At 40.9% G+C, this 19990-nt stretch overlaps 1 protein-coding gene across 36 annotated transcripts in view; it reads right to left on the reverse strand.

Annotated features, from left to right (window-relative positions):
- Positions 1-19990, reverse strand: part of LOC660769 (basement membrane-specific heparan sulfate proteoglycan core protein) — a 122952-nt gene that overhangs the window by 1656 nt on the left and 101306 nt on the right. For 31 of the 36 annotated variants that reach the window (XR_010334234.1, XR_010334233.1, XR_010334239.1 and 28 more), the window contains 35 exons: positions 19724-19783; positions 19550-19564; positions 18221-18448; positions 17807-17944; positions 17420-17668; positions 16658-17370; positions 15999-16483; positions 15754-15952; positions 15128-15550; positions 14871-15076; positions 14426-14819; positions 14135-14325; positions 13798-14080; positions 13297-13744; positions 11051-11377; positions 10952-10981; positions 9559-9710; positions 9097-9506; positions 8371-9048; positions 8128-8315; positions 7646-7663; positions 7388-7561; positions 7146-7334; positions 5489-5749; positions 5164-5436; positions 4891-5025; positions 3968-4246; positions 3758-3915; positions 3304-3712; positions 2884-3255; positions 1787-2340; positions 1484-1740; positions 708-844; positions 451-651; positions 37-400 (listed from right to left, as the gene is read on the reverse strand). Coding sequence is in view for 1 of the 36 variants with exons in the window: in XM_064356769.1 (XP_064212839.1) it covers positions 37-400; positions 451-651; positions 708-844; positions 1484-1740; positions 1787-2340; positions 2884-3255; positions 3304-3712; positions 3758-3915; positions 3968-4246; positions 4891-5025; positions 5164-5436; positions 5489-5749; positions 7146-7334; positions 7388-7561; positions 7646-7663; positions 8128-8315; positions 8371-9048; positions 9097-9506; positions 9559-9710; positions 10952-10981; positions 11051-11377; positions 13297-13744; positions 13798-14080; positions 14135-14325; positions 14426-14819; positions 14871-15076; positions 15128-15550; positions 15754-15952; positions 15999-16483; positions 16658-17370; positions 17420-17668; positions 17807-17944; positions 18221-18448; positions 19550-19564; positions 19724-19783 (9598 nt within the window). In the remaining 35 variants the exon portion in view is untranslated. The remainder of the gene's footprint in view (positions 1-36; positions 401-450; positions 652-707; positions 845-1483; positions 1741-1786; positions 2341-2883; positions 3256-3303; positions 3713-3757; positions 3916-3967; positions 4247-4890; positions 5026-5163; positions 5437-5488; positions 5750-7145; positions 7335-7387; positions 7562-7645; positions 7664-8127; positions 8316-8370; positions 9049-9096; positions 9507-9558; positions 9711-10951; positions 10982-11050; positions 11378-13296; positions 13745-13797; positions 14081-14134; positions 14326-14425; positions 14820-14870; positions 15077-15127; positions 15551-15753; positions 15953-15998; positions 16484-16657; positions 17371-17419; positions 17669-17806; positions 17945-18220; positions 18449-19549; positions 19565-19723; positions 19784-19990) is intronic. The other 5 variants (XR_010334230.1, XR_010334240.1, XR_010334232.1 and 2 more) reach the window with 4 other exon arrangements.

Raw genomic sequence — 19990 nt, forward strand, 5'->3', positions numbered from 1 at the left:
TAGAACTCGACCTAGATACAAGTTTAAATTACTCACCTAGAGCATGGTTTAACATTAACTCCCGAGATCGCTCTTATTCCCAAATCAAGTGTTTTCAAATTTTGTAGCTCGAAAGCGTGAACGCATCCGTCAAAGCCATGGCTAAACCTCCTTCCAGTCATGAGTCCGATATTCGGGGCTCCCCCCAGGTATATGTTTCCAGCGCATGACAACGTGTTTGTAAAACCGGGGGATTCACCCGTTTGGGTGTACGCATTGTCGATTTCTATAGAACCAACGCGACCTCTGCGTTTCAAAATGGCACTGTGTCTTTGCCCATCATCTACTCTCTTCTGCGTGTTTCTGATTATCGCAGGACCTGAGCCTAGGTCGTAACTGAACTCCAAGTATCCGTTTACAACTGCAAATAAACATGTGTTAATTTGGCAATTGATGCAAAAAATAACGAACCTCCGAGAGAAATATAATTTTTCCCTTGGCCATCTTCGTTGGGCGTTTGTCCGTGCCAAAAGACCAGACCGTCGCTCGAATTTGTGGACAATTCCACTGCTATTAGTTCGTCTTCGTTCTCTTTGATGTGATCGAGGAGATCGCGGTCGAATTCCAGGTAGCCTTTGCCGTTAAAATGTGCGTCGTTTCTTAATTCAACACCTACGAACAAATCAGTCAATATACTCCCAGTTATTATTAAATTTTGGTTTACTTACGGAGTTCACAATTTTTTCCAGAGAAGAGAAGTGGGCAACTGCACTCGTATCCTGTTGCGTTTCCACTGCATGTGCCTCCATTCTGACATGGTATTTTTTGCTCGCAGATATTCATTTCAATTTCGCAGTCTTTACCACTGTAAAAAAATGGGATTTTTTTATGTTTTGAATTGTTGCATGTGCACAAAGTGTATTTTTTTCTGCATCATCATATTAAATATTTCGCTAAAACGTAAACTGCTTTGTCCAAAATTATTTGCTTAAGAAATTAATTTCAGGGAATGGACCTTGTATATTTTCAGTAGATACATAAAAAAACGTTAAATGATAAAGTCGTTACAAAAATCAATGATTCAGACAAATATCTTTGTTTCCCGCCTCGCACCTAGTTATCTCACAGATTATATTTTTTATTAGTGACGTTTTATCGTTATTCTTACACAATTATTGTGCCGTTTAATTTTATTCAGTTTGTTACTTGTTGTTGTCGCGAACGGACGCCTCAAATAAAATCAGAATTTTGAGGTTTAAAAGTTTCAAATTCGTTGAATAGTGCGTGTTAATGCGGCGAGTGTGTGATAGGAGGTATCGATACTAACTATTGTTGGTTTCGAGGTATGTAGAGATGTAGAATGTGTGTTATTATATTATTAACATCTTGTTCTAATTTTCGTTTTGATATATTTTTAATATCTTGCTACAAACTGTAGCGGAAGAAAGTCAATGAGGTCTTTTAAAATTAAGAAGATACGTTTAAATAAAAAGTGGTAGTTTACCTGAATCCACTCAAACAATTACAGTTGTAATCCATTGGTGACAGGGGGTAGCACTGCCCACCATTCTTGCAGGGGTTGCTCGAACACCCGGTCCTTCTGCTATTATACGGTTGCGAAGTTGTTGGTGTATTTTCATGAACGTATTCAAATCCACCGACATTGTTATCGACCTCGTTATCCAAACTACTGCACTCCATAACATTTGCAGAATCTTCAGCAGAATTTATAACATCCAAATCCAAGCCAGACATCTTAATCTGAAAATACAATTTCACACAACTGGCGTAAAATAACCGCACTAACCTCCGAAATACAGCCGTTGAAGCCCGAATGCACCCCAACCTTATCGTTAATCTTAATATTTTCGCTGTCATAACCGCCAACATACAGCCGCGTTAGCAAATTCAGCGTTTTGTGGTTGCCTGGTGTCGTTCCGAAGGTCGTTTCCCCATCGACGATAAGTCGTCCCTCGCTTAAGCTCCTTGTCGCTGTCAGGACATGCCACTCCCCAGGTCTCACCTCTTTCTCGCTGCGGATGGTCACAGGGCGTCCTCCCACGTTGAAGTTGAATTCAATGTGACGGTCTTTGATGGCTAAACTGACGAAATCGCCATGCCCTTCGTCTGTTTCAGCACAGTACAGTAGTATTCCGTCGCGGTTGTCCGTCGGTTTGATTTTCAGAGCGGCTTTGAAACGCCTTTGCAGCTTCGGTACCGGGTATGCGATGTAAGCACCGTTGCTGAAGGCCGGCTCATTTACGGAAATTTCTCGCTCACAACGCCGGCCTGCACGGCCCATGGGGCACAGGCAGTCGAAGCCGCTGTCGTTGTCCAGGCATCGGCCGGTTCCGCAAGTGTCTAAAGTTAAACTCAGTCCATATAACTGATTTTTACAAGTTTGAACGCAAGATTTTTTCGGAAAATGCTTTACCAGTCTTTGAAGTTCTATTATGAGAATAATTTTGATCTTAACTCTCCGTTATTAGAGTCCCCAAGGGCACAGAAATAGCAAGTGAACTGTTAAATTTTTTGAAAGCTGAGTTGATTATATTATTGTGAATTGCTAATTGAGATTGACCTTCTTAAGGAAATGTCCGGACATCCATTCGTAATCAAATTACATCATAATGTAGCAATGTTTCTTTGTACACCATTAAATTTTATTTATGATTACCCCAAACTTCAAGGACCGTTCAAGTTAATCACTTAGGCAAGCCCTTTGTGTGATCGGTATCGTAAATATTTTCGGGTAACCCTTGTCGAAACATCTTATCTTAAACACAATTATCTGTTGTAAAACTTTTTGGTGTACAAAGAACGTTGCTACAATAAAAATGTATGTAAATTTTTTGCAATGCTTTTCTTGCAAAAATTTGACTGCTTGTTACTGAAAAAACTTACAAGGTGAGCAGGCTTCCCCTTTTAGCTTTTCGCAGTTGGGCCCGCTGTAGCCCGGGGTGCAAATGCAGGAGTACCCTTCGGGAGACAAGGCCTCCTGGCAAACGCCCCTATTTTTGCACCTATCGTGCGAGCAAGTCTCACACGTGGTGATTCCGTGCTTGGATTTGGCTTGTTTGGTGATATCTATGTGGTTATAACCGATCTTGAACCGGCTGATGCAGCCCACAAAACCGTTCGAAACTCCAACTTCGGGGGAAATTTCGTCAAAATCGGGGACTCCACCCAGATACAACTGTTCGGAGAGGTCGAGACCGATGTATTTTCCTTCGGCGTTGCCGATAAATGGTCCCGTACCATCGACGAACATTGTGACTGGAAAAATGAATAATTATTACACGTCTCACCGTTTGAGGAAATTACCCTTCTTTCGGTATCTTATGATTTTAATGGTGTGCCATTCGTTGAGCGTTACCGGACGATCGGCCGTCACAGTCGCAACACCACCACCTAAATTAAACCTAAACTCGGGAACGCCATTCACGAGCGCAAGTGAAATAAAGTCGCCGTTTCGGTCACTACCCTTATCGCCGTTATAAAGTAACAAACCGTCGCTGTTTTGCGGTTTAAACGAAATTTCGAAATTGAATTGTATGTATAAATCGACCGTATTTTCGAGCGCGATGTAACTGGTGGGTGCTTGGGCGAAATGTGGCACTATTCCAGTGACGGTGAGCACCGTAGTTGTGTCAATTTTGCGATCACCGTTGTTTTGTGTGCAAGTGTAGACACCGGCGTCCATACTGTTGACTTCGTTTAGTTGAATGGAGCGCTAGAAAAACAAGTAAAAAAAACGCCCAACACAATTCACACTTACGCTATGCACATCAACGTTATTTGGTAAACTGCGGCCCTGTTTCGTCCACATGTAACTCACAGGGGGCTCCAAGTCCGTTTTACATTCCATTATAACAGTGGAGCCTTGAGGGGCCGTTTTGATTTCGAGCGGAGGTTCGTCCAAGTTCAAATCGCGGTCTAAAAATTCACAAAATTGGGCTCGGGACACATTTAAATTTATTTTTGATACCTATAACTTCCAATTGGTAATCCTTGTGGTATACGCCTTGGTAACCGGTTGCTTCACATCGGTACGTTCCAGAATTTTCCGGTCGCACTGACGGTATTCTCAAAGTACCGCCGGCGCTTTGAACGTTACTTTCAAACCAACCGGCAAGTTTTGACCACGTTGTTATGACTCCAGGTTCACTCGATTGGCAGTTGAGATCAACGTGTTCTCCGGCTCTGTAGGTCCTTTCCGCGGGCGTTATGTGGAGACTTGGCGATGGGACAGTTACGGTGGAAGGCCCTATCATTTACAAAAATTTAGAACACCGTTCAGAGATTATCAAAATATAGGAAACAGTCGTAAATAGTACCGTAGCTTCAGTTAAATTTCTGCTCTTAAGTTGGCTTTTTTACGCGAGGAGAGTCGGCTAAAAGTGTTTTTTTAGCGGACTCGCCTATACAAAGTGTTCCGTTTAAACCCCACACTAGAAATTTAAGTGAAGGCACAGGGGCTGTAGTTATGTGACAAGATGTTTCATTCTTGTATCTGCTATCAAGTATTGATTATACACAAAAATCACATTGGCATTAGTAAAATACATACAATACAAAAGCACGTCTAAAGAAATCTAACTAAAAAAGCTTTTACACAAGGGAAATAATGTTTCAGACTTTACGCCGGTTTCGGTACTTACCTCTACTTTCTCATAATCATACTCTGGCAACAATGAGCATAAAGATTTTAGTAATGGTAGTAACACAGAAAGGCAAGCCATTAAAAAATTACAGGTTGCAGAATTGTTTATGACAAGTGTTATCGTAAAGTCTGAGACGCTGGTTTTTGTGGAAATTTTGATACACAGACTCCCAAACAAGACCGAAATGCACCCTCTACACTGTCCACTGACGACACGAAGAGCTAGAAACAAAGAAAGCATAACAAACCCCGTCGTCTCCTATGACCACAGTTGTCCTCATCACTGTTATCACCACAGTCATCGTAGGTGTCACAGTGCTGTGAAACGGGAATGCACACATTGTTTCTACATTTCCACTCGTTTGATCGACAAGACCATGAACCTTTTGGTCAAACCATGCAATAAATAAACTAATATCTATCACAAAAATAACAAAACAAAACCAACACAGAAGTAAAAAAACAACTACTAGAGCACTTCTGGGCTAGTCTAATCAAACAAACCCCTAACTGCAACTTACTGGTGACGTGCAAGTCGACGTAGTCGCTGGAACTTCCGCCGTCCGTTGCCATTTCGCAATAATAACGCCCTTCATCTTGCGGTTGCAGACTGTAAATAGTGAGAACTTCGCCTTGCACTTGCGAGTTTTGTGGGAGAGGTAACCGCTCGCGGAACCACCGAATGTTGGGGACAATGCTGGAGTCGTGCGCCCTGCACCGGAGTGTGATTGTAGAGCCGACCGGACCCGTTTGTTGGCGGTTTTCGGCAGTTAGGGAAGGTTTATGAACGTTTTCTATAAAATAGATGGGTAAAATAGGTACACAAGTGAAAATTAAGTGTTGCACCTTCAACTATAACATCAGCAACAGCGTCAGCTTCCCCAGCACTGTTAACAGCAGTGCACCGATAACGTCCAGCGTCACTTAGCTTAATGTTATTGAACTGAATAAGGCCGTCTTGGGTGTTTACAGTGGGAGGAAACGAGCGTCCCACTGGTACCCATCGAATTGTTATGGGCTGTTGCCCCGTGGCACTGCACTGGATGTAAGCATTGTCACCAGGACGAACAACTTGACGGGGAGGAATTAAAGTGATCCTCGGAGGTGCTGAAATTTTTCACACATGAGTGTGGATCCGTATTATTGGAGTTGGCACACGGAACATGCGCTACCAATTATCTAGACTAACCGAAGGAACAAAACAGAAGTAAACTAGTGGAGTAGAAAGTGTCTTTTACTCCCACAGTAACTCTACGAAATTTCTAGCGCCCCAAAACGTATTTGGTTTTGTGGTTGGACCGCAAAGTTGGTTTTTGACACAAAAGTGTTGGATTTTTTGCTGACAGAAGTTCTCCGAAGATTAAAGTTTAGAAAAGCAATGTACTAGAATAGCCTAGCACAGTTTCCAACGAATTTTCATCATTTTTGTTGGATTTTCTGGAAATGTTAAATGTCAAATTGAAATAATACGCGCGCATGCGCTGTGATTTTTCAACGAAAATTCATTAGTTGAAGCTTTTTAGTGCTTATTATTATTATTTTTATTGTTATTTCCTCTCAGGTCTCAATTTTGGTGTTTTTTTATCTAGCAGATCGTCCACCATTACAAGGGGGGCAGAATTCAAAGGAAAAACTGGAGATGTGAGATGCAACAAAAACAAAGACAGACTCATCATTTTATGAATTAACGTAAGCCACGTAATGATTGTTGTAAAATTTGTAAGCATTCTGATTGGGCCGTTTGAGGTCGGCCATTAAAATTACAGCGAAAACCAATCACGTTTTGAATTTTTGTTTCATTGAAAATTATATTTTTGGACATGATTGGTCCATTTAATGTCGGCCATTAAAATTAACTTAGAAACCAATCACTTTAGATTTTCTTTGATTCATTGAAAAATTATATTTTTGGATATGATTGGTCCATTTAAGGTCGGCCATTAAAATTAAGTAAGAAACCAATCACTTTGAATTTTTGGACTCATTCATCATTTAATATGAATGCTTACTTTAAATTGTAAGTGAATCTAATAAAAATAAACTCTATTCGAACAAATGTGGTTATTTTTACGAACTAAATAGGAACATGATTTGTCGACATTAGTGAATTGTTTTCTTCATCCAAATATTTCAGTAAATGTCCGGTACAAATAAATAAAAAATAAAGCTTTGTAGTACTATATCAAATTATTATTTTGTCACTGCTTAAGACATCTTTGCAGCCAAGTGCGCAATTCATTTCTTAGCGTTACCAGCACGTTGTAATATAGCTGGTTGTTTCAAAGTTTTTGTGCTAGATATTAAACATTGTTTCTGCTCCACTAAGACTTTCTCTATGAAAGCGGATAAAACACCGGTGAAAACACAGTACCTAGAATTGCACATATGTCTTCCTCGGCTGAATGTAACAAAGAAACAATAATTACACAAACTACCGATAGATAAGAGAAAATAAAGTCTTGTAAGAAGCCAAACAATTACGAAAGCATGATGACCGACTTACAGATAACTTCCAGATGGGCGATAACCGAGAAGACCACTTGCCCTGAGGAAGTTGTTCCCAAGCAGCGGTATTCACCGCCGGCGGAGGGCTGGACATTGTCGATGTAAAGAGTCCCACTTCTGATAAATGCATCGTTCGGTAACGAAGAATTATCCGTTCGAGCCCAGTTTACATAAATTGGTTCAGAATCTGGAAATCAAAATTATTAGCGCACAGTTTTTGCGCACATGCCACACTTTTACCATAATTGTTGTTGATTTGACATCGCAACTCTGCCCTAGTTCCCACAGGAGCCGTGAATTTTTCATCGTAAGAGTGGGATGGACGTTGTCTAGGTGGTAAATACGTCGGGCGCCGTTCGTTGGTTCTGTAACCCCCTTCAGGCGGAGTAACTTCGTTACCCGTTGCATCTTCGCCTAGTCAACATAAAATTAAAATTACGAGTTGATTAAAAAATAACTTAAATTTCCCGTCGTGTTAATTGATTATTATTTACTTACCTCCACGTGATCGGTTACCTACGGCCCCCCGTTAGTAGCAAGCAAGATGAAACAAAAACAAAAGCATGAAAATAATTATTCTACAATATTGCAATAAAACTAGTACAAATTTGAGCGCAAGTAATACCAACACCGCGATTACTCTACTCTGTTACTCTAAACCGTACGATAAAAAGTCGGAATGTTGATCGAAATATGCAAAGAAGACCCAAAACTCTGGAAATTATTTTGTTTATTTCCTATTCGATTTTTAAACGAGGTCCAGAAAAGTTTGGAGAAAACATGTAAAAAATTACTTTTCGGTAGTTAATGACTAAGAAACAAAGAAAAGAAATGATGTGCTACACAATATTTCTTGTGAATTCTACTTTTTATCGTATGGGACGTAAAGTGAATGGATTATTCTAAACTACTTTTTCTTGGTCCACTGTTATTCGTGAAGTTACAATACTTGTTTGATTTCTTAAATTGTGAAAACTCACCCACAATATCACCGCGACTAGGAACGCTATGAATCGCGAGTTGCACTCGCTTTTCTGCAACTCCTGCTTGGTTCCGTGCTTCGCATATGTACAAGTCTTGGTCCCTTGCGGAAAACCTCGCAATTTCAAGTATCGCTACATTTCTTGGCGCAGCCACCGCTGGAAGCCCGGAACGTCCGGAAGCTCCGCTGCAACATCACATCACAATTAGCCAAAGTAGCACAAACCAAACATGATCCTTACTATGGTTCTGATAACCTCCTCCACTGCAATGACGGTGGGGGACTTCCCCTAGCATGACACTCAAGTCTTACAAACTCATCTCGTCTCCTCATAATCACATCTTCGTCCGGCACCGTCCAAACCTCTGGAGCAACTTGAACTTCGATGTTTGCGGTCACTGACGCTCTCCCAGCTTCGTTCTCAGCAGTACAGATATACTCACCGCCTTCGTTTTCAGTTATTTGTGTGAATCGTAAAGTACCGTGAGACATTGTTTCGATGTTGGGGCTTAAAGGCCGACCGTCTGCCCTCGTCCAGACTACGGTGGGAGCGGGAATGCCCGCATCGACACGACACGCCAGAATTGCACTATTGCCGGCTGTGACCGTTTGCGAGGCTTGTGGGTGGACTGACAGGATCGGGATTTCGAGACGGTTCACTTCAACGATAGAGGAAGCTTGCGCGAGACCGAGGTTGTTAGAGGAAACACAAACGTAAACCCCTCTATCTGAAACTTGGGCGTTTCGAATGTAGAGAACCGAACCGGATTGCGTGATATGTGGCGGAAGCTCGGAACCAACTCTTGTCCATTTGATGGTTGGAGTTGGGGAGCCGGTGGCGTCGCAGCGGAGCTCCGTGGAGGAACCTTGCGAGATTGTGATACGTTCGGGGCTGACTTTGGCGCTTGGTGGAGACGTGCTGAACGACACAATTTATTTTTGAAAAAAATATTATTATTTATCGTACCCAGACGATTCGTAGATCGTAACGTCGGCGGTGCCGGTGGCGGTGTATCCGGTGGCCGAAGTGGCCGTGCAAACATAAACTCCCGAATCTTCAGCTCTTGGAGAAGTGGCTGTTAAAACGTCTCGATTCACTATAAAGCTGTAAGGTAAGGGGCGACCGTTTTGTCTCGTCCATTTGATATCAATTGCTCTATCGGCTTGGCATCTCAGCGAGAAAGTTTCTCCACTTGAGCCTTCGTAATACGGGGGTGATATTTCCACAGTTACTGGTCGACCACCGGTGTTTTCTCGCACGTATATGTCTACGTTCGATGTGTGAGTACCGGCTGCATTTGTAGCGATGCACTGATAAGGTCCTTCGTCAGATTTGTGTGCTTGAGGTATACGGAAGAGGCCGTTTTGGAAGTAGTGCTATTTTGTTAGGTTGTTAGATTGTGTCAGTGCGGTTTATTTATAAACTTACTGCTGGATTTAGTTGTTGACCGTCGAGTCTTATCAAGCGTAAGATTGGTTCAGGTGTACCAGTGGCTGCGCACTGGATTTGAACCGTCTGACCTTCTTGGACATCCACAAACGGTGGGGTTATTACCACTCTTGGTGGTTCCAGTTGGGATGCTTGAAAATGTAAAATGTAGTTAGAATTTTTGGAAAAAAGGAATTTAAAATACACTTCTACATAAAAATTAAAGAAAAACATACTATTATTAAATTTTGAAAAGATTCTTTAATAACATCCCATCTAAACTTATATCATGAAAATAGTAGATTTCGTGGTACTTCGTCGAGAAGTCGATTGCAAGCCAGAAACTAGAGCGGAATTTTTTTATTTAATTATTTATAGGATGAATTTACAGAGAACATCTGCTGCAATTGCACCATTGTTTATGACATTTTGATTTGTTTCTTTATGTTGATGATTCAAATATTTTTCCTTACTACAAACAATTTAATTCGTCAGGATCTGATATTTTCTGAGAGTCGAGGTCTAAACAGTTCGAGACGCACGTTATAAAAAATGGGAGTCTGAACAGTTCAGATCTGTTGGAGGTACAAACTTAATTAAAAGCGTTACCAATAAAAGCAAAATTTTAGCTTGGTTGGATGGTGGTATTACAAAAATGGTGGATGCGCCGGGAGAACAACGAAAATTTCTTTATAATACAAATGTGAAAGTTTTGCATATTTTTAAAGGATGATAGTAGTACTCAACAGAATTCAAAACAACACAATTTGCCTCAAATATATGTTTATAGTTTCTGAAGATAGGGAGTGCAACTTATGCTTTAACGTCGAAAAAGTCGTCAAAAATGCGATATAAATGAGGTTTGCGACTTTTGAGTACTTTATTAACAGTCACGTGACTGTAATACGCGGTGGCATGTTTTTAAGTCAATTTCTCTAAGCAGTGTAATTTTAATGTAAAAATGTTTTTGGTTTCCCAATAAATGTCGCATACATCTTAAGTGGCAATTCTTGTACAAATGGTGGATGCGCCGGGAAAATATTGAGTAATCATTTATGTTTTTGATGTTTTCACCTAAAATTTCCATTTCTCCACCTTTATTATTTAGGACCATACAATTTTTTAGGAGAACAATCGTGTTAGTTGTCGAAATACGTCAAACTTTGTTGTCACTTACCAAAATTGTCAGTATTTAAAAACTAAAACACCTTAATGCGTACCACCAACGAATATAATTGCAGCAGTTGCCAACATAATTTACTTCTTGGATTAATAACAATTTCTTTATTTTTGTTTGTTCTTTACATGTTATTAAAAGTGCATGTCTAAATGCCCCAAAAAATGTGTGAACATAAAAAAATACCAAGAAAAGAAGACTGAATTTGAATGTTACCTGTCTGATTCAACGCTTTTGGCAATAATGCTAAGAAGGCATGTAATGAAGGATAGTGATTAGTAGAAATAAGAAAGAAAGCTGATTGAGACTACTTACGTCCTACTGTAACTGTGATATCTTTGCTTTCAATGGCATAACCATCGGTCGCTTCGCAGATGTATCTTCCCGAATCCGACACTTTCAGGTTTGTTATGACTAAAATGCCTCTCCCGTCATCAATTGCATGAGCGGGGAGTCCAGCACCATCCTTGGTCCAAGTCACTCTAATCGGTCTAGGACCCAACAGTGATCTTGCACTACAGTTGAATCTAACCGTGCTACCAACTTTGTAAATCTCAATTACGGGAGCCACAATTGTTATTTCCATCGTGAGCGGATGTGGAGTGGAATAGACAGGTCCAGGTGTTGTGGTCACATTTCCGTCTAAAAATGCGACAACTCATGTGAACAAATAGCTGATGATTCCCGTTATGCTATCAGTACAAAGTTAAGTACACACATAAATATTAGTATCAATGCGTGGACGACCACATCGTTACGTTGTTAACAAAAAATAAAACGTATTTAATCACTCCACACCCTAAAGTACGCCAGCCTAAACGGACCACTACTACCAAGAATGATGGACACTAGAAACAAGAAGCTGACTGATGGACTGAACTGGACAGCACCCGCTCAAACTTCGTGTGATACTTGAAATGAAACAAAATTTGAGAGAATACTTGTCCAGCGTTCTACGTTTTTGAAGACAGTTCGAACCTGGATTCACCAGTGAAGTTACCGTGCCTACAATCGTACCGTCACTGGTCGAAATAACACACTGTATGTGGTGCGCAAAACAATCATTTACTTGATAGTGCCATACGGAGCTTCCATTCTGCGATACTTCCGAACTGACCGGCACTCCATTGTCACGGAATGTGACATTTAGTATTTCCATGCTCTTGTACGTACAATGGAATAAAAAATAACTGCCGACTTGTGCTTTCACTTGCGACGGGGTTAACTCCAAGCCGATTGTTCCAACTAAATGTTTACAATGTTAAGCTTTGTGCGCCGGATTCACTACCCGACTAACAGACGTAGAATCTAGGTCATTTTCTAATCTAACAGCGGCAACTGTACGCATTGTCTTCCAAACAACTGTTTTATAATAATTCTGTAAGCTGAAGAAGCAGACCGAGATTCTACTGTGCTTAAATCCGACTATTTTACTAGTACCTAGAGTGGTAAGGTAATGGTATAGTATGAAAAAATATAACTTGTTCGGTTGTGTTATAAACAAATAGAAATAGAAGTAATAGAACTATTTGCTAATACCATCATTATTACGATTTTTCCAATTTGTGTATTTTTAAAATTGCTAAGGTCGACGATAATTCGATTGATTAATCTCGAATTAAAATTTAATTTCCATCTCTGAAGCTACATAGAAATGACTTAACTTTCTGAACTTATACTGAGAGGTCACGCGAGAAAGCATCTGAAGGGATTTAAAGCGAGGTAATGTTTCAGGTGTTTAAAATTGTTAAAATTTAAACTTCATTTTAAGCGAAACAAGGAACGTTAATTGTTAGACTTCATAGTGAAAAATCCTTGTGCAATTAATCCCTAACTTAAATGGGTATAAAAAGTAAAAAAATCTAAAATAATATAAACGTTATTCAGTCTTACATAAGTGATATGACACTAAATTTACTCACAAATCTATTTGTAAAATACCAACGTAGAACGCAAAATTTCTAGACTACGTCATAACAAGACTAAAAGATTTTTTGTAGATCATTCGGTGTATAATTACCCAAAAGCCAATTAAATTGTATATACAGGTGCTTCAGAAATAGGTGACCACGTTTTAAACAGTGAAAGAAGCTCTCAACGGAGCGTTTCCCCCAAGGACATTTACAAAGTAATAAAAGAAATTTTTTGAATTAGGCCACTTATTTCTGCAATATACACCCTGAGCCTGAATATTTACAAGCAACAAAAATTTCTTTTTAATATTCCCACCGCGCATGCCTTTAAGTTAAATTCCATTTCAAACCTTTAGCAAAAAAGATAACGACGCATTTACACAAAATTAAAAATTTTGTTAAAAAAAATCTGCATTCTGTGAGTCCAGTGACAATTTTATCACCAAAGATAATTAGTAATTAAAAGAGAAACACAATTACGAACATAAACATTTTTTCCTAAAGGTTGGAAAAAGATTGTAGTTTTAATAAACCCAAAGCAAATCCAAATATTTTGCTTGAGAACAACTCAAAATTCCAACTGTAACAACTCAAATGACGTGCAACCGTTAGATCTTTTGTAAACGTTTTACAGAAAGAGGTACTTACCACCGGTCACACACCGTTCGCCCATATATCCCGGCAAACAATTACAAACAACCCTGTTGTTCGGCGCTAAATAGCAGCTTTGCTCGTGATTGTTGCACGGGCACCGTGAACACGACCCAAGCGGTCCAGTGCTAAAATCGTTGGTGTCTCTGTAAAATCCTGGAGCGCAGGACTCGCAAGACGTTCCCTGATAGCCCGTCGGACATCTACATATCTCCACTTCGATAGCTCGGCTCTGAGGATTGAAGGTGTTTTGCTCAATGGCGGTGTCTAAAGTAACGTCGCTAATGTAGGCACTTTCGGTATCACTTGACGGTTGAGCGTTGATGAGGATAACGTCGATATTTGCCAAAACGGTCATGATATCCTCACGAGTGGCCGGCCTGGGACCCTGGTTGCCGTCGAGTCGTTGCCAGTTCGAGCTTGGGTTCAAAACAACTGACACTTTCTGCGAAAACAAATTGGTTATTCAATGAAGCGCATATTTCATGGGCTAGCTACATTTGGGACATCGGGAATTTGCGATTGCGGATTCGTCCAATAAATAGTAATGCCGTTGCCGATGATAATGACGCTCTTGTCAGGAACGTAGCCAGCTTGCGGACGTTGGGTGAAGCGCTGCGTGAACTCAAGTCGGCCGCCGTAAGACTTGACCTGGTTGCCTGTGAATTCGCGCGGAAGCGACCAAAACCATCTCTCTGAAGTGCTCGGGCGGAACGTGTAGCCGATTTCGTTCATGGAAGTGTGAATTTGGAAGCCGGAATCGATGCGCTGTGTTTGGTACCTTCAAAAACACACAAATCAGAAAATCTTTTAGATATATTTTTTTTTTAATTACTGGTCTGTGAGGGTAAATCCATGTCGGTCAGCATCAATAAATATCGGAATTTGTTCGTAGAACAGGTTGCCTTCCACACATTCGGTGGCCACTCCGGAGCAGAAGCAGGTTTGACAACCGTGGATGTTGCCGCCACTTAAACCGAAAGTCCCCGGCCGGCAGCGGTTACAACGGTTGCCTTCCACGTTGGTCTAAACATTAATCACATTTTATTGCAAAACCAGGCCGAAACTAACACATTTTTCAACAAGTTAAGTAATGATCCCGGCGCATCCACCATTTTTGACCTACCTTACACCGACAAATTCCGTTGTAACACTCGGGTGAAATCGCCCCTTGTTGGTCGCAGTTGCACTGTGAGCTTCCCCCAACACACGGAATGCCGTTTGCAGGGTCGCCTTCATATCCCGGCAGACACAACTCGCAGTTATCCCCAGTGGTGAAGTTATCGCAGTTCTGGCACACGCCGGTTTCTGGATGACACTCTCTAGAGTTACCGTTGCAGTTGCAAGGTTCGCAAATTCCAAGGTAGATTCCTTCTTCAGCTCGGGTGTATCCAACGGCGCAGTCTTCACAAGACAAACCCGTGTAGCCCTCCGGACAGCGGCACTGTTCAACGGCTAAAGCGCGCTCGCTGGATCCAGTGTTGTATTCGTTTGCCGTATCCAGAGACACCGAAATCAATCTAAGTTTGCTTATTTAATTAAAGCCATAGCACGAGGCGAAAATTACTTACGCCGACTCTCGAGTGTTGGTATTGTAAGTCGCTTTGATATAAATGGCATTCAAATCGGCCAAAGCCATTAGCAAGTGCTCACGGTCGGCCTTTTGGCCGTCGCTACGTTGCCAGTATTGCTCCAATAATGGAACTACGAAAGTTTGCGGCGATCCAGTCGGTTGAGATTGTTCCCTTGCGTAGTACAATAAAGTTATTTCATTGGCCTAAAAACACTCCCTCAAAAAAAAAAACAACCAGACTTTTCCGAAACTTACACTGACGAGTTCTACATCAGCAGCCGAATTCCTAGATATCTGGCCACCCGGTAAAGGAACGTAGCGTAACGTGTACTTTAAGTAACCACCGTACGAAGCTATTTTATTTCCTAAGTAACGACGAGGAAGTGACCAGTAATGGACGTTGGGGTTGGAGAAACTGCTATAGGAAATTTCGCGTTGATTTTGATCCAGTCTGATTGCGTCTGTGATGGGTTCTTCTCTTCTTTCGGTATCAATAAGAGTGAAATGGTCACGCGAACTTGTAAAAGTAGTACTGATTTGGTCCCTGAACCATGTAGAACTGCTACACTGTCTTGTGACACCCATGCAGAAGCAGGCGATACACCCGAATTGGTTTTCTCCGCTGAGATGGAAGGTGTTAGCCTTGCAGGTGTCACAAGTCGGACCATCAACGTAATCCTGACAAGATAAAGATTTTAATCAAAATGTGTGACACCCAATTTATGGATAATTTTTTAAGAGTAACTAAATCGGCAAGTAGTCAAAATAATGACAAGGATAAATTGCTGCACTTACCATAGAGCGGAAACGAGCGTGAAAAAAGTTTCGCGATGTTAGTATTAAATTCCAAAAATGGAAAAATCATCAAAAATTCTACTCACTTTGCACCGACACCTTCCTTGCTCTTCAAGACTTGTCCCTTCCGAATTGCAATACGAGGAAGCCCGGCACGAATCACCCGGAATCAGAGGATTTCCAGAATAACCAGGAGCACACTGTTCGCAGCGTCTCCCGACATATCCCGGTGGACAGTCACAAGTAACCTCACCATCGGACCCCAGTGAACAAGTTCTGGCAAACCTATTCACCGAATTAATGCAACAAATATTCCTCAATCCACACTTACTGATTGCTGGGACTTGTGAGAGGACATGGGCAAATCTCACACGGTCTTCCCCGTGACGGATCTCCGTAAGTTCCTGGAGGACATGGTTGTGGTTGGACGCGGTAACATTGTCCAAGCCAGGGGCCGGTCTTGTGACGCACAAATCCATCAGCGCAACGCTCACAAGACGATCCGCTGTAACCAACAGGACATTCGCACTCTTCCACGTACGACGCTGGGCCTAGACCACTGTTGGGTGCCCCCGCAGAGTCCATTTCTATGTTGGTGATTGTGGTGTTAAGTGGACCTTCATTGTATTGCAATTTAATTAAAATGTTGTCAACTTCGGCCAAAGCCATCATTATTTCTTCGCGCGTTGCTGGTGTTTCTAGTTGACGGTCCGAACGTTTCACCCATTCGCCCTCAAAGAATCGGACTTCGATCTGTTCGTCGCGGTTTGAGGGCGGGCTAATGTTGTGTCTGCTCAGTAACGTGTAACCATTACCCTGAAAATTTGTACTCGATAATGCTAATAATAACATTCCCTAACTGTTATTTATTGTCACGCAGATTACGTGTGTATGTAAAATTTCAGTTCGTTCGGATAATGTAATCCCTCTCAAAGTAATAAGCAACCAGATTATAAAACATAAGTTAAATAAAAACTTAAAAGAACTTACAGTGAGAATAACTGTAGGTCCTGCTATGGTATATCCTCGATTGTAATGTCGCACCGTAAACCTCAGATATCCACCATAACTCTTCAGTTGATTTCCGTGGTAGTTCTCCGGCATGGCAAAGTATGGCACGAGGTCGCTCGAGCTGATTTGACCATATGGTGGTAACTGGGCGTGAACACCATTTCTGCCAAGTCCCGTCAACTGAGGTTGTGCATTTCGGTAAATTGGTTCATCCCTAATATCAATCACCCCTGTGTTCGAATCAATGCGAACACCCAAGAGTTTTAAAGTATCGAACGGCGGTTGGAAATGGTAAATAAACAAGTCTGCGGAACGACACTTGGTGGACTGCCCGAAACAGAAACACTTGATGCATTCGGCCTGACTTCTAGCTTCCTCATTAAAGTAGCCAGCAGGACAGACAGTATTTTGATTGATGACTAGAATAGTGTCCGGGATCGCAAAAACAGTCCCCTTGATATTGATAACTTCGCAAGAATACGCGCCTTGATCTTCCACTTGGATGTTGGGACAAGAAAGCGTCCCAAAGCCGTTATCGCTGGTAGTGCGGCACTTGGGCGGAATGTGGCCCCAGTTCAAACGCCACACAATCTCAGGTGTGGGAACACCGACTGCCGTGCAAGTAATTTCGAAAGTTGAGCCAACCTCGAGGTTGACCATCGGTGGTGGAGGTTTAGAGACCACGGGTATCGCTACGAAAGCGTTGATGATTTTTAGCCTAAGATGAAATTTTTTACTTACAACAACCGATTTCATCGCTACCATCGATACAATCGCGTTCCAGATCACAGTGGTAGCTTCGTGGAATGCATTGGTTGTTGGAATGGCATGCGAATTGGTGGTAGGCGCACAGGGATCCGGGAGGGTTTGTGGCGCAGTTTTCTTCGTCGGAGCCGTCGCCGCAATCATCGTCCGAATCGCATCTCCAGGTCTTCAAAACGCACTTCTTGTTGGCACAGCGGAATTCGTTCGGTTCGCAGCCGTTGGGGTCTGGCAATTTTATTTATAAATAAATAAATAAATTTATTCGCACTGAATTAGATAATTGCTCGTGGTTTAAAGACCTGGTGTCTTTCGATTTACATAATTTGGAAATATTTAAACGTCAAAATATACGACCCAACTTACTGCAACGGTTTTCGTCGGAACCGTCGGTGCAGTCGTATTTCTCATCACAGACTTGATGTTTGGGGATGCAGTCGCCGTTTGAACAAGTGGCTTCGTGGAGGGCACAAGCTGTTGGTGGGCGGATTGGTGGTGGAATCCCTGCAAAAACAGCAAATTAATCACCACTTTTAAAAAATATAACATTTCAAAACAGCGAAACTTACCGTAAGAAAAAAGAAAGCAGTGAGAAAACAGAGCTATTAGTAAAAATTCGTTTAGTATTCATTGTAAAAATACCTGTCCCAAGATACTCAGTATCTATAGGAGGCAGGACTCCATATTTCAACAGCGACGATTTGGTTTTACTCCTCCCGACTGCATGTAACATTGTTAGTCGGAGGAAAACACCACGAAATGTGAGATTTGAGCACTTACATCGGTCGACTTGGAGGTGCACTGAGACGTGAGCTCCGGGTGTGTTGGGAGGATAGCCAACGGCTTCACACGTGTATGTTCCGCTGTGTTCCACTTTAATGTTGGGTATTTCAAGTCGACCATTGTGGTCTCTGGACCCTGGAGGTAATGGTTCTCCGTTGGGTCGCGTCCAGCGCACTCTGGCTCTAAATGGACCCTCATCTCTGCATTGGAAGACGACTTCTCGATCTAGGTTGGATTATTATGCATTAGTTTTGGGTTAAAAAAGGCGGAAACCAGTCCATGCATATTTACACCTGGACTAATAAATTATGGAAGGGTCAGTTCGGATTAAATTTTACTTAAGCGCCCTATTTACATGTTCGTTTAAATAATGGAGCTTTTTAAATGAGATGTTTCAAGGTGCAACGGTGTTATTTTCAACTTTTTTAATAGGTTATCGTGTGTTTTAACTCCCAGTGGTAATATTTACTATGTTGAAGAGGGTCGACTAAAACCTTTTTTTTAATAACAATTAACTCAAAATACGAGAACATCTCTGAAACTGTCTTTCTTCTGCAAGTTCATTTGGACGGTTACTATTACGAGTGGCAATCGTTAATTTTGGTAGACTCTCTTCAACAATATATTCCTGCAACCTTCGAAGTAGTATTTTTCTAATTTCTGTATTTCCTAGAACGGTGCCTACGATCTTTTGTTCCTTTCCTAAACGGTTTAATGTTATCACTTTGGTTATCACAAAAGGTAAATATAAAACTATGATTTTTCATACAATTACAAATGTATTAAACTAATTATCTCCCTCAATTTATTTGATAATAGTAGATGCAATTATTAATTGTAAAACCCCCAATTACATACGTGTAATAAGCCATAAGCATTATCCCTTGAGAGAAAGCCTTTATTTTCAGAAAGCCGATATATTATATACAAATTATGAGACACATAAAGACTTCTATACTAAAAAGAAGACAACTATGTTAAAAAACAGAAGGAAGATTGTAAAAACAAACAGGATACAAATTTGCAATTTGTATTTGTATTTATTTAAAAATATCAAATTTAATCGTTTCTGTTACACACAAACATATTTTACTGGATCTTCATAGAGCTAGGGTAGGTACCTAAGCTTTTGAAAGAAGTAATTTGTTAGAAGTAATAACCAAATTAAGTGAATTTGCTCACTGGTATCCTGTAGAAACAAAATAAATAATAAATTTCGCACACACAGGCGAGGAAAAGTATAGAAGGTTTATGTAAATAAGTGAAAGACATGAAGTGGCGCCTTTGAATGAAAGTCATTCCCGCTAAGTTGCCCATTTTACTCACCAGGTTTATAAATGTCTGCTCCAACAAGACATAAAGAGAATAAAAATCATTAGTTACATGTATACAACACAGAAGACATTACATATAGTGCGTAATATATACACGAAGAAGTGCACTGAATAATTACTAAAATACGTGGACAAAAAAGTAAGCGATAACTAGCTGAATACTCACTTTCTTTAATTTCTTGGGAGCTGGGATAGGTCCTTAAGTTAAGCCCCTCGCTAGGCCCAGCTGTAGAAAAAAGATCGTATTAATGTTTGTCGCATAATTCGTCATTATGTCATTAAAATGTTAATCTTCGTCCCCCATAATTTACGTTTCAGATAATTTGTTTAAATTTAGTGAGTTATCTTTTATGTACAGTAAATTACAGCGATTATTAGTTGTTAAATTGTCCATCAACCGACTAGAAATTACAACAGGCCGTGTTATTAAATA

Source organism: Tribolium castaneum, chromosome 5 (assembly GCF_031307605.1).
Source record: "Tribolium castaneum strain GA2 chromosome 5, icTriCast1.1, whole genome shotgun sequence".
Taxonomy (NCBI): Eukaryota; Metazoa; Arthropoda; class Insecta; order Coleoptera; family Tenebrionidae; genus Tribolium; species Tribolium castaneum.